Below are 17,359 nucleotides of genomic sequence, written 5' to 3'. Positions count from 1 at the left end.
AGACGAACAGTTGGTAACAGGTAGGTTTTTTTAAATTAAAATACAGAACGTCAGTATGTTTGAACATTTTATTTCGGTTGTTCCAATGTGATACATGTACCTTTGTGAACTTATTGTTTCTGAGGACGCATGCTGTTACAGTGTGATTACCTGTAAATACCACATTAATGCAATAAATGCTCACAATGATGTCCGTCAACCTCAATGCATTTGGCAATACATGTAATGACATTCCTCTCAATAGCAAGTAGTTCACCTTCCGTAATGTTCGCACATGTATTGATGATGCGCTGATGCATGTTGTCAGGCATTGTCGGTGGATCATGATAGGAAATATCCTCCAACTTACCCCACAGAAAGAAATCCGGGGATGTCAGATCCGGTGAACGTGCAGGCCATGGTATGGTGCTTCGATGACCAACCTACCTGTCATGAAATATGGTATTCAGTACCACTTCAACCGCACGCAAGTTATGCGCCGGACATCCATCATGTTGGAAGTATGTCGCCATTCTGTCATGCAGTGAAACATCTTGTAGTAACATCGGTAGAACATTAGGCAGGAAATCATCATACATTGCACCATTTAGATTGCCATCGATAAAATGGGGGCCAGTTATCCTTCCTCCCATAATGCCGAACCATACATTAACCCACAAGGTCGCTGATGTTCCACTTGTTGCAGCCATCGTGGATTTTCCGTTGCCCAATAGTGCATATTATGCCGGTTTGCGTTACCGCTGTTGGTGAATGACGCTTCGTCGCTAAATACAATGCATGCAAAAAATGTGTGATCGTCCCATAATTTCTCTTGTGCCCAGTCTCAGAACTGTACACGACGTTCAAAGTCGTCGCCATGCAATTCCTGGTGCATAGAAATATGGTACGGGTGCAATCAATGTTGATGTAGCATTCTCAACACCAACGTTTTTGAGATTCCCGATTCTCGCGCAATTTGTCTGCTACTGATGTGCGGAATAGCCGCGACAGCAGCTAAAACACCTACTTGGGCATCATCATTTGTTGCAGGTCGTGGTTGACGTTTCGCATGTGGCTGAACGCTTCCTGTTTCCTTAAATAACGTAACTATCCGGCGTACGGTCTGGACACTTGGATGATGTCGTCCAGGATACCGAGCAGCATACACAGCACACGCCCATTGGGCATTTTGATCACAATAGCCATACATCAACACGATATCGACGTTTTCCGCAATTGGCAAGCGGTCCATTTTGACACGGGTGATGTATCACGAAGCAAATACCGTCCGCACTGGCGGAATGTTACTTGATACCACGTACTTATCCGTTTGTGACTATTACAGCGCCATCTATCACAAAGCGAAAAAAGTAGTCCAACTAAAACATTCATATTTCATTATGTAGTACACGAATATGTAATAAAAATGGGGTTTCTATTTTAAAAAACGCAGTTGATATCCGTTTGACCCATGGCAGCGCCATCTAGCGGGCCAAACATAGCGCCATCTGGTTTCCCCCTTCAAGCTAGACGAGTTTCGTTCTTCGTAGTTCTTTCGTTTGATGCTTATTTCGTGAGATATTTGGCCCGGTCACTATCAATGGACCAACCTGTATAGCGAGATGAATGTGCTGCCGATGTTAGGCGCCCCACAAGATGAAACGCGCGAAGCTCGCCACTGCAGAGACTTTGCAGATGCACTATATGAAAATATATACAGGAGCTTACATGAGAATAAAAGAAGATCTAATGTAAAACAGCTTCGTTTCAGTTCACTTACCTCTTTACTTATTGTGTTGGTATCAACTGTGCCAAGAAAACTGTCCATTACTTCCCATAGAGCTATATGCCTTTGCAAACTTCATCTTCCGATGCCCCTCAACTGATTGTCTGTTTCGTCTTTTTTTGATACAGACGATTCATCGACGATAAGGATTTTTTTCTTTTCACGTCATCAATGAAGTAATCAATGTTAGAGTTGTTTTGGAATTTGTTTCAGTGCATCAGCATTGACATTTCTGTTTTAATTGTAGCTTGACGCTATATTCCATGAATGATTATGTTGTTGATACAGTTCCAAAATCTCCAGAACTTGAGGATCACTCTATTGCTCCCATTGACACATTAAAAAAAATACGACGAAGAATAAGTGAACGACAGTTATGTGTTAGAGACGAAGAACGAGAGAACAAAAACTCAGACGACGCAGACAGAAAACATCACTGGCACCAATGTATGGCCGGCTTGTCGATATTGGCTCAAAGTCCTTCGATGTTTGGTCGAAATACCGACAGGTAACGGAGTCTTACCATCATTGTCGTCAACGTTAGTTGTAATGCTACTTCATCGACCCCCTTATTGGATCAACTCTGTGACGCCAATGTTGGCCCCAATGTGTGGACCCAGTCTTACAGGGCATTGTCCCTAGTCGCCTAACAATTCCAGCTTAATGCCACAGCTAGAGTGTCCGTTAGACTGCGTTAATAACTTGAATAAAGAAAAATAAGTAACAGCCCTTATTTTTGGTGGCCTCTATTGTTAAAGAGTGTTGGTGGAAAACAGAGGTCGCTGGATCGAATTCCGTTCGTACTGCGGACATATGTCATTTTAACCCTTATTCATATGTGAAATGGTGTGACGATTTTTCAGAAACGATACGTGTTTCGGATTTCACGTTAAAAAGGATATTTTTATACGGATCTCCCAAAACAGGATTTCGTAAACCGATTCCCCAATACCACTTCTGGTTGGTCATATAAAGACTCCAAAATCGGGACTGATGACCTTAGCTGTTTAGTCCCCCTTAAACTTCCCAACAACCACCACTCCAAAATCAATTCCGGAAATGAATTTGTAGTTGCGCAGGACGTTCAGATATTCTAAAAGAGTTAGATGGACATATAAACCGAAAAAAATTATTTATTATGTATGCAGTTAATACAGTCCTTCGTTGTTATTTGCTGAAGTGTTTTGTAAAATTATGTGCCAATGTCTACGACTATGGATGATCACTCTTCAATAAAAGGGACTGGTTTATCTACAATCTTATCATTTTCTGATATTTTAAATATAGACGAATTTTAATGTACGAATTTATTGTTAATTACGTAGTTCGCACATTAGAGGGAAAAAATAAATAGTAGTACACGTCGTAGCACGATCATGGCTGCGCATTCCACATATTTTCCTTTAATTCTTTGATTGTATCGTCTTCGTGAAGCGTCTGCTGAAGTTGTGCTTTGCTAGCAAGCATGGCTGCTGTGTTTATGGCAAGAAAATATTTTGAATCTGTTATAAGATTTTCTGACCGAGAATCTGTTCCCTGAATTGACGTCTGTACAAAAACCAAGCAGAATGGTGAGATACAAGCGAGTATTCGTTTGAAATAATTGCTGTGAAGAAGCTAAACATGTAATCACCTGTAATTACGCAGTGAATATTGTTAGTAAACAGTACAATATTTTTTAAACGAAGTGTCGCCCGATGTGTTCCGTAAGTGACATATGTATGCGATTGACAGAAATTATTTCTTTCAGTCAGACGCTCACCGCAATGAGAGATCATCTTCAGGAAGTACTACAGGATCGACAGCTTCTGCAGGGGGGAGTAACCCATCAGGAGCAGGACAGGGTGGTGCCAGCGAGGAGAGTGAGGAGCAGGAAGAACCTTCTTCTTCTTCTAGCCTCACGAACAACAATGATGAGGTACTTATTTTCATGTCAAATATGATCTGTTCTTAATTTACAGTATTTATGATTATGAAGACGATATGGAGTGATTTAGTGTAATAGATGATCGTTCCACCAGGTTAGTGAGAATCTAGTACAACTCTCATAGCGCATTTGTCAATATGTGGAAACTTATTACAAATACATAATAATGTGGCACACAAATATGCAGCACGTAAATTGTTGCTACATTTCATGTTTCATTAACCTGGAGAGAGAGAGAGAGAGAGAGAGAGAGAGAGAGAGTGTGTGTGTGTGTGTGTGTGTGTGTGTGTGTGTGTGTGTGTGTGTGTGTGTCACCTTTACTCACAACGTGGCTGTGGTAACAGCAGCTGTACAGTTATATGCTCAATACATTGAAACCCTTCTTTGTAACATGAAGTATTGAGTTTCCCTTGTATGATTGTAAGAATCTTATAATTCTTCCTCACTTGTTGTTAACTTGTTAAAGTCTGCTTAATAACATGAGGTTGCCATATACAGAAACAAATCACACTTAAAAATTAATGTGGATTAGTTACATTATTGGCTCCCAGCATCTGACAGTGATAATTGCTTCCTGCGGTGCTGAGTGACACGGCACTTGTGAATGGAACAGAAAGTACAAACGAGCAATTTGATTGATTGTTGGTGTGTTAGCTGTCCTATTAAAAACTAGCTGTTAACCACTTTGACATATTTATCCACATGTCAGTGTATAGTGTGTGCTGAAATGCCCTCCCCCCCCCCCCCCCCCCCCCCACTTCCTAGTGCCAAAAGCTTAGTTTATTTTTAATGGATAATGGACTATTCCAGAACAAAGAAATATGTTTAATAGAAAATGCTTTGTTGTGATCAGAAATAAGGCAATAAACTTTACTTAGCTTATGTACTATGCCGCATGTGAAGCATGGACCTTACCATTGGTGGGATGGTTTGCGGACCTCGACAATAAAGATAGCCATTTTGTAGGTACAACCACAATGGAGGGTTATCTGTTGAGAGGCCAGACAGAGGTATGGTTCCTGAAGAGAGGAAGCAGTGTTTTTAGTAGTTGCAAGGGTAGCAGTCTGGATGATTGACTGATGTGGCCTTGTAACTTCAGCCAAAACGGCTTTGCTGTGCTGGTAATGTGAACATTTAAAAGCAAGGGGAAACTGCAACCATAACGTTTCCCAAGAACATGTTGCTCTACTTCATGGTTAAATGATGATGGAATCCTCGTGGGTAAAATATTCCAGACATAAAATAGTCCCCCAATTGGATCTCCTGGTGGGGACTACTCAGGTGGGTGTCATAATTGGGAGAAACAAAACTGGCATTCTACGGATTGGTGTGTGAAATGTTAGATCCCTTAATCGGGCAGTAGGTTAGAAAATTTAAAAAAGGGGGTAGGTTGAAGTTAGATGTAATGGGAATTAGTGAATTTCAGTGGTAGGAGAAACAGGTATTCTGGTCAGGTGAACACGGGGCTATAAATACAAAATGGAGGTGTAGGTTATGCCAACTAGCTATGCGTATGATGAAGAGATTGAAGAAATGTATGATGAGATAAAAGAAATTATTCAGGTAATTAAAGGAGATGAAAATTTAATTATGGTGGGGAACTGGAATTCAGTAATAAGAAAAGGAAGAGAAGAAAAAAATAGTAGGTGAATATGGACTAAGGGAAAGGAATAAAAGAGGGAGTCACCTGATAGAATTTTGCACAGAGCATAATTTAATCATAACTAACACTTGGTTTAAGACTCATGAAAGACAGTTGTATACATGAGAGAGACTTGTAGGCATTGTAAGGTTTCAAATTGATTGTATAATGGTAAGACAGATTTTGGAGCCATATTTTAAATTGTAACACATTTCCAGCAGCAGGTGTGGTCTCTGACCCCAATTTATTGATCATAGATTGTAGATTAAACTGAAGAAATTGGAAAAAGATAGGAAATTAAGGAGACAGGACCAGAGGTTGTTGAGAGCTTCAGAGGGAGCATTATAGAATGGCTGACTAGAACGGGGTATAGGAATACAGTAGGAAGTGAAGGGGTCACTTTAAGAGATGAAATACTGAAGGCAGCAGAGGAGAAAATTTAAAAATGCAGCAAATGAAGCAGGCAAAAGGGAATACAAATATTTAAAAATGAAATTGACAGAAGTGCAAAATTACTCAGCAGGAATGGCTAAAGGGCAAATCTAAGAATATAGAAGCATGTTTCACTAGGGGAAAGATAGATGCCATCTACAGGAATATTAGAGAGGCCTTTGGGGAAAATAAAAGTAGGTGTATGAATATTAAGAGCTCAGTTGGTAAATCAGATCTAAGCAAAGAAGGGAAAGCTGAAATGTGGGTGAAGTATATAGAGGGTCTATACAAGGGAGATGAGCTTGAAAGCAACATTATAGGAAGGGAAGTGGATGTAGATGGAGATAAGAAGGAGATATGATACTGTGAGAAGAATATGACAAAACTCTGAAAGATCTTAAGTTGAAACAAGGCCCTGGGAGTAGAAAATATTCTGTCAGAACTACCTATAGCCTTGGGAGTGCCAGCCAAGACAAAACTCTTCCATCTGGTGTGCAAGATGTGTGAGACAGATGATACGTCCTCAGTCTTCAAGGAGGATGTGGTAATTCCAATTCCAAAGAAAGCAGTTGCTGACAATTGTGAAAATTACCAGACTATCAGTTTACTGAGTCATGGTTGCACAATACTAACACGAGGAATGGAAAACCTAGTAGAAGTAGACCTCGGGGAAGATCAGTTGCATTCAAGAGAAACGTAGAAAAATGTGAGGCAATACTGATCCTATGACTTACCTTGGAAAATATGTTACGGAAAGGCAAACCTACATTTATAGCATTTTTGGACATTGAGAGAGCTTTTGACAGTGTTGACTGGAATACTCTCTTTGAAATTCTGAAGTTAGCAGGGGTAAAACCAAGGAGCGAAAGGCTATTTACAACTTGTACAGAAACTAGATGGCAGTTAATTGAGTCAAAAGGCATGAAAGGGAGGCGCTAGTTGAAAAGCGAGTGAGACAAGGTTGTAGCCTGACCCCAATGTTCTTCCCACTATTTCTTCTTTTTGTTTTACATATACTATATCATTTGGACCCTGGTAAAAAACCATATATTAAAAAGTGCGTAAGATAAATGAAACTAAATACTATGTATGAAAAACAGTGAAGACATTATCATATGTGCCACCACATTTAGAATTTTTTAAAGAGTATGTTCAAAGTGAGAGCCATTTGCATGACACTACTCATGTACACACTGCATCACTGTTGAGCTCAGTGCTGTCAACACATCTAGAGTAATCATGTTACAAGCAGCAGTCATTCATTATCTCACGTCCTCTACAGTCATTGGACCCTCTTGTTGCTTTACATGACCCCAAAGTAAAAAGTCTGAGGGCATCAGTCAGATGATCATGCTGGACACCTCTGAATAGGACTACTCTTCCTACCCACCAGTTTGGGAATAGGCAGTTTAATGTATCTCTTATTAACAAAGAACTGCAGGCAGGACATTCATCTTGTTGAGCCACATCATTGAGCAAGTTTTCAAGGGCACATTTTCTGGTAAGAAGAGTAAAGTGTTTATCAGAAGATATGTGTACTTTTGCCCATGTAACATATCATCAATAAATAAGGGCAGATCACGTGCTATCTGATTATGGTACACTGCACTTTACTGTTGATAAGTAGTGCACATTTCTGAAATTTCCTCTCCCTTTATTTACAATGTGATGTCATTAGTAAACACAGGGTTGCCACAAGTTCTGGACATCAGGGAATTTCAAGCATGTCAGGGAAATATCAGGGAAATTAAAAAAAAAAAAAACACTGGGAAAGTCTCATTATTATCTCAGTAGATGAAATGGTTTGTTTACTGAGATGTCTTGCATCCTTGCTGGCTGGGTGCCGCTTCCCTACTCCCTCGTTCTTACTGCTTCTCCCCTTCCTACCACTCCCCTCAGCTTGCAGTCAGTGCTGCCACTTCTTGCCGATAACCTAGCAGCTGCCAATGAGAGGGAGGGATGCGTGTTGTTTGGATGAATATCAAGAGACTGTTGATGCAGTGGCCAGAGATAGCGGTCGTATGCACAAGTTGTGTCTGAGTGATTGTGTGTTTTCTGACAAAGGCTGTAGCCACAAATTTACTTGTGAGAGTGTGTTTGTCTTTTCTACACACCTGCCTGTGGCTCAGCGATCATCTTTACTGTGAGCTGATACTATTATGACTCACCAATCTTTCAAAGTGCTGCCGCGCAGTTACATGTGTCCTCTACATGCGGTGCTGTCTGCCAGCCACGCAGCAGCAGCGCCACCTAAGCGGCCAGCCAGCCAGCAGCCGCTAGACTTGGACTCAGTTATGATTTGACTGTTAAAGTGTACACACGTCTTACTCTGTTTACTTGATCTGTGACTTTCATGTATTGCGTCTTCCTTGAAATATATTTGTTCAACTTGAAGTGATTACAATTGGTGACGAGGATGGGATTTTTCTTCTCCATCGTTGACCCACATGTTGCCATGGCTACTTTAGAGCGACTATTGCAAGGTCTCGTAGAACAGCAAACGCTTCTCACAAATGCGATTTGTGATTTCGTCACGGCATCAAATGTGGGGCGTCTCATGTTGTTGTCTCTACCTACTTTTCCTCCTTACGACGAGACGGCGGAAGGCTGGTGTGATTACAAAAAACGTCTTCGACAGCACTTCATTGCATTTCATGTCGCGAACGAACAAACATGTAAGTCTCTGTTCCTTTCATGGATTTCACCCCAAATGCATCGGTTGTTGCCGCTATTGGTTCCTTTAAAGATCCTGCGTCTTTGTCTGTGGTTACTTCTGTCCGTCTATTTTCAAAAGCAAGCGCATGTGGTAGCCTCTCGTGTTGCCTTTTATCGTTGTCAAAAACAACCGAATCAATTCTATCGCGCTTGGGCTGCTGAACTTCACGGCCTGAGTAGAAAGTGTCAGTTTGTTACTGAAGTTCACAAAGAATCCTACACCGATTCCATGGTGCGGGGTGCTATTATCCGATAGGCGCCTGACAAACGAGTTAGGCAACGTGCCCTTCAGTTGGCAAATCCGACTCTAGATGAAGTCCTATCCATTGCTCAGTCTTTTGAAATTTCTCGCGCCGCTGGAGCGCAAATAGAGGCATGGGGCGACGTCAGGTAAATACAACCTCTGTGCGATGTTGACGAAGCGTGTGGCGTGCACCCCCCGGCCGACGTGGCCGCAGTACGCTCCCAAGCGCAGCCTCGGCCTAACCGTAAAGAAACCTCTAAGAAACTGCAGCAAAATCCATGGCAACTTCCTTCATGTCTGCTGTGTTTTACGAAACATTCATGAGAAGATTGTCCACAATGTTGGGCCGTGTGCCACAAATGGAAAAAAAAGGGGCATGTGTCATCCGTTTGCAAATCTGACCGCATACATGATGTTCATGAACATGACGCTGATTCTGATTCTGTTTTGTCTTTAAATTTTACTTCTTCCCTTTCAGGGAAGTTATTCCTCACTGTCCAAATACTTGGTCGAGATGTTTGCATGCAGGTGGATACTGGTTCTGCTGCCACTATAATTAATTCTCAGACTATCTTCAGTTGGGTTCTCCAATCCTGTCACCTGTCACTAGGCAATTACGGACTTACAAGATTTCTCTCATGGGACAATTTGATGCTGAGGTATCTTACAAATCTGTCGTTTGCGCTGTTCCCATATTTGTGGTCGACCATAGTAATGCGGAGAATATTTTTGGTTTCAATGCCTTTCGCGTTTTTGGGTTCTCCATAGACGACTCTGTCAGTATCATCTCTGATGCTATTCCTTATGCTCAATTGGATTCCTTGTTGACGACATTTTCATCCCTTTTTTCTCCTGGGTTAGGCTGTGCAAATGACTTTGAAGCTCATAACATGCTTAAACCCACTGCTCGGCCTAAGGTTTTTTGGGTTCGGCCCATTCCTGTGGCCCTTCGTGATCAGGCCAAACGGGAGATGGATCGTCTCACTGCTTCAGGGATCTTACTTCCTGTCACTACCAGTGAGTGGTCCGCTCCTGTCGTTGTCATTGCTAAGCCAAATGGTGATATTCGTCTCTGCGGTGATTTCAAAGCCACTGTAAATGCTCAATGCCTTATCGACACTTACCCTTTGCCTCAACCTGAAGAATTGTTCACTATACTTGCTGGAGGCCAGTATTTTTCTAAACATGAACTGTCAGAAGCTTATCATCGTCTTCCTCTCGACGCTGCTTCCCGGCAGTTTCTGGTCCTTAACGCGTCTTTCGGCCACTATCAATACCAACGACTGCCATTCGTTGTTGCCAGCGCCCCTGCTCTCTTTCAGCGATTCTTGGAACAATTATTGCTCACTGTCCCTGGGTGTATAAATTACCACAATGACATTGCTGTCACTGGCTCCACCACTGATGAACATCTTCAAAATCTCCGCACACTTTTTCATGTCTTACAGACTGCCGGTCTTAAGTGTAATCTTCGGAAATCAAAATTTTTTCAGGCATCTATCACGTACTTGGGGGTTTCAACTCTCTCGGGATGGTATTTGTCCGCTTCGGCAAACTGTCGCTGCTATCAATGCCCTTCCTCGCCCTACATCTGTTAAGGAACTGCAGGCCTTCTTGGGGAAAATAGCATACTATCACAAGTTTTTACCATCTGCTGCTTCGGTGGCTCAGCCGTTGCACCGCCTGTTGCATAAAAATGTGCTCTTTCACTGGTCCGCGTCATGCGATGCGGCTTTCCAGAAATTGAAGGCTATGCTGAAACAGGCCCTGTGCCTGGCTATTTATTGACTTGGCCAATATGTTGTTCTTGCCACAGACGCCCCTCAATACGGGGTCGGTGCAGTCCTTGCGCACCGTTTTTCTGACGGTTCTGAACACACCATTGCTTATGCCTCCAAAACGCTCACGGATGCCCAACAAGAGTATTCTCAAATTGGAAAAGAAGCTTTCGCCATTATTTATGCTCTTTGTAAGTTTGGTGTTTTTCTCTATGGATCCAAATTTCATCTTGTTACGGATCACAAACCACTTGTTTCCTTGTTTCATCCATCAACGTCACTTCCCGACAAGGCTGCACACCGCCTCCAGCGTTGGGCTCTTTACTTGTCTCGTTTCAATTATGAGCTTCATTTCTGGCCGACGGCTCAACATGCGAATGCTGATGCACTGTCTCGCCTTCCCATGGTTCCTGATCTGGCATTCGATAGGGACGAACTTTTGTGTTTCCACCTGGATGTTGCCGAGCAGCGGGTTGTGGATGGGTTCCTCATCACCGGGGACCGGCTGGCGGCTGCTATGGGTTCTGACCCTCCCCTCTCCTGCGTTTTATGCTGTATTCAGAAGGGTTGGCCAGATCGTCCGTCCGCTAAGATTTCTGATCCGTTGCGGAACTACTGCGCTTTGCGTTACCGCCTCCCGGCTACGGATGTTGTTATCCTCCCCACCGTAAATGCTTCGCCGCGTGTTGTGGTACCTGTGTCTTTGCGTGCTTCGGTCTTGCACCTCCTTCACCAAGGGCACTGGGGTGTGTCTCGCACAAAATCTCTGGTGCGCTGTCATGTGTACTGGCCCGGCATCAACTTTGAAATCACACACATGGTCGCTGCCTGCAGCCCTTGTACATCACAGGCCGCCGCCCCGAAGTCATCGTTGTCGCCGTGGCCTTCGCCTGAGAAGCCCTGGGAGCGTATTCATGCTGACTTTACGGGACCTTTCTTAGGTACTTATTGGCTTCTCGTTATTGACGCCTACTCTAACTTTCCTTTCATTGTCCGTTGCACGTCGCCTACCACCGTGGCAACCACCAATGCTTTAGCTCGCATTTTTTCTGTGGAAGGGCTTCCCTCTACTCTTGTTACTGATAATGGTCCGCAATTTGCTTCTTCCAATTTTGCGGATTTTTGTGCCCGTCACGGCGTCATGCATGTCACGGCCCCTCTGTTCCATCCACAGTCAAACGGTGAGGCTGAATGACTGGTCTGCACATTTAAGGCTCAGATGAGGATACTCCTGACTTCTTCTGCTGATGATGCACTACTCCAATTTCTTGCTTCAGCCCCATGGGCGACCACAGCCCGGCTGAGCTCTTACGTGGCCGACAGCCCCGCACGCTACTTCAGATGACCACGGATGTTGCAGTGCGTCATTCAGACCAGCTTCGGCCTCGTGAGCCAGAAACGCCTGTTCCGGATGCCTCTACACCACCTTTGGCTCGACCTGACACTCGGGATACTGGAATGTCTCATTACTCACAACGCAGTCCTCTCACCATCATATTGGTGCCAGCATAAGAACTGACGCCACCAGGAGACGTGCCCATGCAGGAACCAGATGACCATCATCTGTCGGAGCAACTCTACTCGCATCCTCCTCCTATGGATGCGGACACATCGCCCGTGTCACCTGTTATAGCAAACGGACTTGCTGCAACGGGCAGATTGGTGCACGGGGCCCCAGCAGATTCGACCCTGACGTCTCCTGTCATCTCAACCCGTTATCATCGGGGACACTTCCGTTCGTACGGGAAGCCTCCTCCTCGAGACTTTACGGCCAGTCAAACAACACCTATGGACGTTAGCAATCTACAGGCCACCTCCATCAAGACCTGTGCAAAAAATTCAAAGGGGGGAAAAGTGTTGTGACTCACCGATCTTTCAAAGTGCCGCCACGCAGTTACGCGCATCCTCTACATGCGGCTCTGTCTGCCAGCCATGCAGCAGCAGCAGCAGCAGCACCACCTAAGCGGCCAGCCAGCCAGCGGCCGCTAGACTTGGACTCGGTTATGATTTGACTGTTAAAGTGTACACATGTCTTACTCTGTTTACTTGATCTATGACTTTCATGTATTGCATCTTCCTTGAAATATATTTGTTCTACTTGAAGTCATTACAGATACCTATCCTCATTAGTACTGATTCTCAGAGTATTTGTGCAAATTATGTGTTGCATGGTTTGATCACTGCAATCTCATTTCATCAACATGGTGTCTGTGACACGTGAATAGTAGCAGTCCACATGAGTGGACTTCCACAACGGGCCAAAACCGCAGGCCATTTGCGTGTGTATCTCTAATGGATCGGGCCTGCTGATCTGAAGCCCACTGTTTCTCACGAATGTGCAGGGCGTGCCTGTCGGATCCAGTCTCACTAATCTACCCCAGTCCAAGTCTGTTTGTGTGTGATGGCATAATGTGGTGGGTTTTTGTGGTTTATCCATGGACTTAGGACTGCTGTGCTCCTCGGCAGGCCAGAGGCTAGCAAGTACGTTGTACAATGCGACATTTTATTTATTCAAGTACATTTTGGCACCTCAAAAGTAGTTTATATATATGAAAGTATGGACGGTAAGGAAAAGAAATTTGTGGCAGTCTCTGGCAGTTTGTATGCAGTGTACTCATACATTTCTCAAAAGAAAAATCATAGTCATAATACAGTGGGTAATAACCAACAATAACGAACATAGTAGAATCAACATTTTCTTAGTGCTCACCAATAGTGTTGGTTTTCACAACTGTTGTGTGCCTCATACACTTGTTTCCAGGCACCTACATTTTTCTGAGATTATTTCTGAAATCATTGGAGGTATTTTAAATCTTTCTTGTGACTCCAGTGAAATGCATGTTTTTGCCACCGAATGTGTTTTGTTTTATTGAAATAAAATAACAACATTGGTCTTAATGAAACACATATACCGTGTGGCTTGCTTTCCCCATCTAAAAACAGTTAATTACAAAGGATATTGATGTTAGTACTTAAGATTTTTGCTCACAGGGGGGAGAAATACATAAGTCCTTACATTTTTTGTCAACTTATGTCTTTACTTATCCATGAGATCTCAAAATTCATTAGTGAAAAATACTAAAACTTGACTGGAAATCAGGGAAGTATCAGAGAATTTCACGTAGGGAAACTTATGGCAACCCAGAAACAATACTTTTTCCACAAAATTATTGTCTTGCTGGAGAACCAAATGGCAGCATTCCAAACACTGTTGAAATTCACTACCCTATATTTTGTGGTGTGAAAAATGAAAAGTGTGTATGCCATGTTTGACTGGCATCCCCTTCTGGAGAGTTTGGCCAGCTGGTGTAAGTCTTTTTGTTGGATGCCACTTTGGCAACTTACATGTCAGTGGTAATGAAATGATGATGATGACACTACATGCACCCAGTCCTGAGTGGAGAAAATCCCTGACTCGGCTGGAAATCGAACACTGGACCCTATGATCAAGAATCAGCAACACTAACTGCTAGATCATGAGCTGTTGACAGTTTTTAGTGCAAAGCGTCCAGTCTCAGGAAATGATTTTATGGTATTAATGAGGGTTAGATGAATCAGATAGTGTATACTTGACACTGTTCTGCCTACTGTTTGAGTGCAGTTGATGCCTTTTGGTGACATTTGCCCAAAAATAAGACCACATCAATGAATTCTTCATTTTACATCTTACTGTAGCCTTTCTGAAATGATATCTGCATTACTAATGATTCGACTTTGTTGATGTTTTATGGGTAACACACTGTAAATGAATTCAGCATTCCTATGGTTCCCTTTTGTACCAGTTTTTGGCAAAATGTCTCGGCATCTCAAAACGGAATTTAGGCATTGTGCTTCATCCAGAAGAAAAAACTAAACTGTGTTGATTGTTAAGTTCAATATAATATAATGATTCTTTGAGAAACTCAATGGTACAGAGTTCTTGTAAGCAATTGCACATGGTCTAACTTCAGTGTGTTGTGCTGTTGTACAGTAGCTTTAACATTTGCAGCGCTTATGGCAGTGGCTTTGATAATCTTTAAAATATTTCCTGTGTTCATCATGAGAAAATGCAACTGCAAACTAAATAGTAGGACACTGGTAGAATTCTTGTTTTTAATGGACATGGTGAGAATATTGAGTGTAGAGTTTGTGATGTAACTCACATGAAGTCCGTCAATTTAAGGATCAAAAATTGGTAATTAATTATCGATAAAGATAGTTTCAGATATTGATAAGCAACTTTCGGCACAATGAGTCACACTTGCCTGTCACACAGTGGTGCGAAACCAGCATTTCAAGTCCATAGACTGCACAGCTGTCATAATTAAATCACTGTTCAACAGGAAGTTGTCATACTTGCAGACAAAAACCAAATCAATTATCACAAACATGATTGCACAGTTTATTTCACTGTTAATAGTTTATTTTAGATTTTTCGATCCGGATAGTGTTATAGATCATATAGTGTTGAAGTTGGTGAACTTTGGTGTTGAAAGCACAGAGCATTTGACTTCATATGTCATAGAGGTATTGGAAAGGTTGGAGCTTAAGAAAAAGGTTATAGCAATTTCATCTGGCAACATACACACTGGTTATGAAGAAAAGAAAAGAAGAGGAAAAACTGTTTTCATGTAAGTTGGATTTTTAGGTGTTGACTGCCCTGCTCATATTATACAAAAAGCTATTCAGACTGCTACAAATGGCTTACCCATTACTATACAGCTCCATATTTTTGCTGTTCATATTGAAAAACTAAAATCATTCTGTGAGTTCGCTGAAGGAGTATAGTAGGAACTTCAAGATCATAGTACAGCTAGGTGCTTATCTCTTCTACCAACTGTTGGAAAAAGTCATTAATGCTTCCATTCCTTGTGAAGCGTGTTATCACAGTGAAGAACTTTTTTGAAACTCTGCTGTAATTCATCACTGTTCAGTTCTTTGAATCTAGTTAAGTGTATCTCCAACAGTATTTAGTGCACTGGAAAAGAAAATTTAACTGCAATTGAAGTTTCAGGCAAAATAAATGTGTTGCCTTACAAATAAGGAGCTGGAAAATCTGAAAGATTTTTGACATATACATAAACCAGCAGTTTTGTGAGCCGGGAAGTAAAGAGCTGCATTTGATATATTTGTGAATGGTGTGAACAATTTCTGGAACCTCTTCAGCCAATGGAGTGGATAGCCCTAAATCAAACCAAAAGCTGGATTAGTGTTCAGGAATTGTATAGTTTGGCAATATATAGTGTCATGAACTTAATCTTAGTAGTGTTAGTGAATGATGACAGGAAATTTTTGTGGAAGTGGAATAACCAAGAACCGTAAGTACAATGAAAGCTATTTAGAAATGGGCTTTATGAAGACAAAGGAGGGTAAAGCTCAGTGTGTAATTTGTGCGAGAGTCCTTCCGAACAGTGCAATGGTTCCAGTTAAATTGCACCGTCATTTGAAGGTACTCACCCGGATTTCCAGGCTAAAGACATCGATTTTTTCAAAAGGAAGAGTGCTGAACTAGCTGCTTCTCAGCATGCAAAAACAATTAATTAAAATTCATTAAAAGCTTTATTCTTGGTTAGTTATCAAGTGGCAAAAACAGGCAAAGCTCATACCATTGCTGAAATTCTCATAAAGCCCTGTGTTAATGATATTGTTTCTTGCATGCTAGGCGAAAAGGCAGTAAATGGCTCTAATGGCTCTGAGCACTATGCGACTTAACTTCTGAGGTCATCAGTCACCTAGAGCTTAGAACTAATTAAACCTAACTAACTTAAGGACATCACACACATCCATGCCCGAGGCAGGATTCGAACCTGCGACCGTAGCGGTCGCGCGGTTCCAGACTGAAGCGCCTAGAACCGCACAGCCACACCGCCGGCGCAAGGCAGTAAAGCTTGTATCTTTGGTGCCGTTATCAAACAATACTGTCAAGAGACGCATTGTTGACATGTCAAATGATGTGAAAGACACTCTTGTTTCTCGCATCCAACACATTTCATTTTCTCTGCAGATAGATGAATCCACTGATGTTGCAGGATTAGCAATTCTATTGACTTTTGTCCGTTATGAATATTCTGGATGTTTTGAGGAGGACCTCTTATTGTGCAGACCACTACCTGCCAACACAACAGGTGCTGAAATATTCCATCTATTGGATGATTGTTTTAAGGACCAACGAAGTTTCTGGTCTAATTGCATAGATATGTGCACAGATGGTGCAAAAGCTATGACGGGTCCTACAGTCGGAGCAATAACGAAAATAAAAGAAAACGCCAAGAATTGCATCAGTACTCTCCACAGATATGCTTTAGCTACAAAACAAATGCCTGTTTCGTTCAAGAAAGTTTTAGATGAATCCATTCAAATCATTAACTACATAAAATCAAGGCCGTTGAAGTCAAGACTTTTCACAATACTGTGTGAAAATATGGGAAGCCTTCATCGTTCCCTGCTTCTCCACACAGAAGTGAGGTGGCTCTCACGTGGGAATGCACTCTCTTGGTTGTATGGATTAAGATTAGAAGTGTTAGCTTTGCTTTTGGAGCATAACACCAAATTAGCAGACCTTATTAATGACGAAAATTGGCAGTGTATACTTGCATATTTGTCAGATATTTTCTCCAAAATGAACGAAATGAATATTTCGCTCCAAGGGCAAAGTGAAAGAAAGGTCACTGCTATTGACAAAGTTCGAACATTCAAGAGGAAAATCAATCTTTGGGCAGAGAGTGTCAAGGAGGGGGAGGTCGAGTGTTTTCCTCTTCTCAAGGAGTTTTTGAAAAACAAAACATTGGCGCTTGGGAAGAATTTGTTTCATCAAATCCTGGAACATCTCCGAAGCTTGATGTCATTGTTGGAGCATTATTTCCCAACAGCTGAAGAT

The 17,359-nt window shown here is 42.2% G+C and overlaps 1 protein-coding gene across 1 annotated transcript in view; it reads left to right on the top strand.

Moving 5' to 3' along the window:
* The first annotated feature begins 3,176 nt into the window (after positions 1-3,176).
* Positions 3,177-17,359, top strand: part of LOC124595288 (F-box only protein 9) — an 85,752-nt gene continuing 71,569 nt past the window's right edge. The window contains exons 1-2 of the mRNA XM_047133975.1: positions 3,177-3,336; positions 3,516-3,683. Of these exons, the coding sequence (XP_046989931.1) occupies positions 3,334-3,336; positions 3,516-3,683 (171 nt within the window). The 5' untranslated portion in view covers positions 3,177-3,333. The remainder of the gene's footprint in view (positions 3,337-3,515; positions 3,684-17,359) is intronic.

Source organism: Schistocerca americana, chromosome 1 (assembly GCF_021461395.2).
Source record: "Schistocerca americana isolate TAMUIC-IGC-003095 chromosome 1, iqSchAmer2.1, whole genome shotgun sequence".
NCBI lineage: Eukaryota > Metazoa > Arthropoda > Insecta > Orthoptera > Acrididae > Schistocerca > Schistocerca americana.
The sequence above is the reverse complement of the archived record's forward strand: the minus strand, read 5'-3'. Positions and strand labels throughout refer to the sequence as shown.